This window comes from Cynoglossus semilaevis, chromosome 10 (genome assembly GCF_000523025.1).
Source record: "Cynoglossus semilaevis isolate Cse_v1.0 chromosome 10, Cse_v1.0, whole genome shotgun sequence".
Classification (NCBI taxonomy): Eukaryota; Metazoa; Chordata; class Actinopteri; order Pleuronectiformes; family Cynoglossidae; genus Cynoglossus; species Cynoglossus semilaevis.
This window is the reverse complement of record NC_024316.1, coordinates 19,487,189-19,491,529: the sequence shown is the minus strand read 5'-3', so window position 1 is coordinate 19,491,529 and position 4,341 is coordinate 19,487,189. Positions and strand designations below refer to the sequence as shown.

At 52.2% G+C, this 4,341-nt stretch overlaps 1 protein-coding gene across 1 annotated transcript in view; it reads left to right on the top strand.

The window, feature by feature from the left end:
* The window catches only part of LOC103385468 (dedicator of cytokinesis protein 3-like), a 24,606-nt gene that overhangs the window by 10,260 nt on the left and 10,005 nt on the right, over positions 1-4,341 (top strand). The window contains 15 exon segments of the mRNA XM_017035835.2: positions 2-151; positions 518-642; positions 766-928; positions 1,093-1,199; positions 1,397-1,568; positions 1,668-1,698; positions 1,700-1,763; positions 2,344-2,427; positions 2,512-2,612; positions 2,770-2,851; positions 2,980-3,150; positions 3,384-3,576; positions 3,653-3,780; positions 3,854-4,000; positions 4,098-4,196. Coding sequence (XP_016891324.1) covers positions 2-151; positions 518-642; positions 766-928; positions 1,093-1,199; positions 1,397-1,568; positions 1,668-1,698; positions 1,700-1,763; positions 2,344-2,427; positions 2,512-2,612; positions 2,770-2,851; positions 2,980-3,150; positions 3,384-3,576; positions 3,653-3,780; positions 3,854-4,000; positions 4,098-4,196 — 1,817 coding nt within the window.

The following is a 4,341-nucleotide window of genomic DNA, read 5'->3' as shown; positions in this document are numbered from 1 at the left end:
CCTACCCCCTCGTCCCCCCCTACAGGCCTCATCATTTCCCTGCAGCTGCTGCGGGGGGAGCTGGACCAGATCAGGCGGGAGAACCAGGCTGTGTTCACCAGAGCCCTGGCGCTGACACGCAAACTGGGCTTCCCAGATGTCATCATGCCAGGTGGGAGGAGCTACGATGCTAATGCTGCTAATGGTGCTAATGACGTCACGAGGAGTTCAGAGGAGCAGATTTGAAGAGCTAACCAGGAGACAAGGATGAGGAGGGGAGGATTTGAACGTAGTGCTGAAGATGAAGAATAAAAAGCTGAATTTCTCACATATTCAAAACTAAACTTTTCACTTTAGAGAAGTTCATGTTCTGTTGGTCAGTCATCACGTTAGCATTAGCCGTTAGCAGGGTTTGTTCATTCAACCCTGTAAATAGCTCTGCTCTTTTATAGTTCAACTTTTTCAACTTTGTATTTTTATTGCCTTCTTCAAATGAATGACGTCACCCTTTCACTCACCCGCCTCCCCTCTGTCACAGGTGACACACGCAATGACCTCTATTTGACCCTTGAGCGAGGGGAGTTTGAGAGAGGTGGAAAGAGCGTCCAGAAGAACATCGAAGTCACGCTGTACGTGCTCTACGCCGATGGAGACACTCTGAAGGTACCACCTCATCCATGACCTCATCCATGACCTCATCCATGACCTCATCCATGACCTCATCCATGACCTCATCCATGACAGACTCAGATGAACTGTGAGGTCACCTCCTTGTCTCCTCCTCAGGACTGCATCAGTCTGGGCAGCGGGGAGCCCCACACCAGTGAACATCGCTCCTTCGTCCTCTACCACAACAACAGCCCCCGCTGGAGTGAGATGGTCAAGCTGCCCATCCCCATAGACCGCTTCAGAGGGTCTCACCTGCGCTTTGAGTTCAGACACTGCTCCAGTAGGTGGTGCTAAGTGGTGGCAGTCGTCCCCCAGTGCATTAGACTATGATGATGATGACGATGATGACGATTATGATGATGACGATGATGATGACGATGATGATGATGATGATGATGATGACGATGATGATGATGATGATGACGATGATAAAATGTCTTTCAGCTAAAGACAAAGGAGAGAAGAAGCTCTTTGGTTTTGCCTTCACTCCTCTGATGAGAGAAGACGGGACCACACTGTCAGATGAAATCCACGAGCTTTATGTTTACAAAGTGAGAGCACACACACACACACACACACACACACACACACACACACACACACACACCTACCTACACCTGTATGTGCTTTACTTTTGGAATGTTTCTTAAGCCACAACTAGGGGGCAGTACTGACCACAGTTTCTCAGACAATAACAAACATGTTACTACTGTCACCCCCCCCTCCCCCCCCGGTCCCCGCCCCACAGTGTGATGAGAATGCCACCTTCAGTAACCAGGGCCTGTACTTGAGCCTCCCCTGCTGTAAGGAGGACTTCAACAGCTGTCCCAACCTGCCGTCCAACCTGCCGTTCCAGAGGAGCCCCAAAGAGGTCTTCTGGGTGTCCACCATCCTCTGCTCCACCAAACTCACTCAGAATGGTGAGTGAAGGTCCCACACCCACCAACCAATCATCTTCTAGTCCTGTCTCTGGGTCCACCTGGACCTGGACCTGACAGCTTCTCATGTCCTTCCCTCAGTGGACCTTCTGGCCCCGCTGCACTGGAAGGCATCCAGACAGAGTCCTGGACATCCTGGGTCGACTACGACAGATCAGTGGAGAGGAGATCGTCAAGGTCCTTGGTCCTAACACGTCCAGTCCTACTAGCTACTAGTCGTGCTAGCTCCTAGTCGTGCTAGTTGCTAGTCGTGCTAGCTCCTAGTCGTGCTAGCTCCTAGTCGTGCTAGCTCCTAGTCGTGCTAGCTCCTAGTCGTGCTAGTTCCTAGTCGTAATAGCTACTCGTCGTACTAGTTACTAGTCGTGCTAGTTGCTAGTCGTGCTAGCTCCTAGTCGTGCTAGCTTCTAGTCGTGCTAGCTCCTAGTCGTGCTAGTTCCTAGTCGTAATAGCTACTCGTCGTACTAGTTACTAGTCGTGCTAGCTTCTAGTCGTGCTAGCTCCTAGTCGTGCTAGTTACTAGTCGTGCTAGCTCCTAGTCGTGCTAGCTACTAGTCGTGCGAGCTACTAGTCGTGCTAGTTACTAGTCGTACTAGTTTGGTTTTTACTAATGTTTAACTGTTGACATTGAAGTCTGAACTTTTCACCTTGTTGTTTAGAAAAGCATTGACTTTAGTTCCTGGTCCTGGTCCTGGTCCCGGTCCTGGTCCTGGTCCTGGTCCTGAGGACTTTAATCAAATCTGTCTTTTGTCCCTGACAGTTTCTGAGGGACGTCCTGGACACACTCTTCTGTCTCCTGGATGAAAACACGGACAAATACGGACCGCTGGTTTTCCAGTCACTGGTAGGAACTTGAACTCAGTGGTCCGCTTAGAGGTAGGCTGGTGTACTGCAGCCCACAGTGACACATGATGATTGATGTGGGCAGGTGTTCATCATCAACCTGCTCAGGGACAGTCGCTTCTACCACTTCAGACCCGTCATGGACTCCTACATACAGAACCACTTCGCTGGAGCTCTGGCGTACAAGTGAGTCACCGGCGTCCGTCAGAGCAGACAGGAAGTTCTCACTGTGCAAAACTGTTAGGCAGGTGTAGAGAGTGAGAGTATGAAGGCCAACAGCGCCCCCTGTGTGCACCTGGACCGTGTGTCCGTAGCTGTGATTCTACTGTCACGGTCTGTGCAGGGAGCTGATCCGATGTCTGAAGTGGTACATGGACCGCTCGGCAGAGGTGGTCCGACAGGACCACATCCAGGAGGCCATGAGGGTAAAGTACCACAGTCTTGATTCTGGTCTGGTTGTAGTTCCACCAGGAGCCTGTAGGCCACAGTAGAAGGTCTTTGGTGGTCTGAGAGTCAGAGTGAGACTTGAGCCCTACCCCACTGTGTGTCCCAGGCTCTGGAGTACCTGTTCAAGTTCATCGTCCAGTCCCGGATCCTGTACTCGAGGGCCACCTGTGGACTGGAGGAGGACCAGTTCAGGGCCAGCGTCCAGGAGCTCTTCCAGTCCATTCGCTTCGTCCTGAGCCTGGACAGTCGCAACTCGGAGAACCTGGTGTTCACGCAGGTCAGTGGGACCATGCTGTGACTGGTGTTCACGCAGGTCAGTGGGACCACGCTGTGAGGGGGTGGGGGTGGGGTGGGGTCATCACCCCCCTGTTTTTATTCATTGTGTTATTAACGTGTTATTAATGGTTCTCCTGGTTCTGTGTAGAACGACCCAGGAGTTCTGTTCTGTTCTGTTCTGTTCTGTTCTGTTCTGTTCTGTTCTGTTCACTTTCCGGTTCTGTTCTGTTCCAGGCAGCTCTTTTGAACAGTTTCCCCGACATCTTCGACGAGCTGCTGCAGATGTTCACCGTTCAGGAAGTGGCCGAATACGTCCGAGGAACGCTGGGGAGCATGCCCAGCACGGTGGACATCGGTCAGTCCATGGACGTGGTCAAGCTGCAGTCCATCGCTAGGACCGTGGACAGTCGCCTCTTCTTCTTCCCCGGTGAGACCAGTATCAAGGCTGCGGGCGTGAAGCAGGTGAGACCAGAGAGTTTTTCATCTCCTTCTCTTTCTCTCAGAGTCCCGCAGCATTCTGCTGCCCGTGGTTCTCCACCACATCCACCTGCATCTGCGCCAACAACGAGAGCTGCTCATCTGCTCTGGGATCCTGGGAAGCATCTTCTCCATTATCAAGACCAGTTCCATGGTACGGCACCATGTGCTCCCTGACCAGCACATGCTGCAGGTTCCTGTTCTAAGCCTCTGGTATTCTCTGTCAGGAGTCCTCGGTCCAAGAAGAGGTGGAGATGATGGTGGAGAGTCTCCTGGACGTCCTGCTGCAGACGCTGCTGTCCATCATGAGCAAGTCTCACTCGGTGGAGACATCCAGAGGACAACGCTGCCCCCAGTGCACGGCTGAGATAACCGTGGGTTTTTAGATGTTTAGATGATAAATTAAAAATAAAACAACAACAAAACTTTAGACGGTGAGAAGCTGTGTGTAACTGTGATGCCCTCCTGCAGGGGGAGTATGTTTCCTGTCTCCTCTCACTGCTACGACAGATGACAGAAATTCACTTTCATCATCTGCTGAACAACTTCCACAGCAAAGAAGAGCTAAAGGTAGGACACAGTTCATCCACCAGGGTGAGGTGGGTCGGACTGGACGGTCGGACTGGACGGTCAGACTGGACGGTCAGTCTGGACGGTCAGACTGGACGGTCAGACTGGACGGTCGGACTGGACGACGGGCAGAGGACTGGACGGT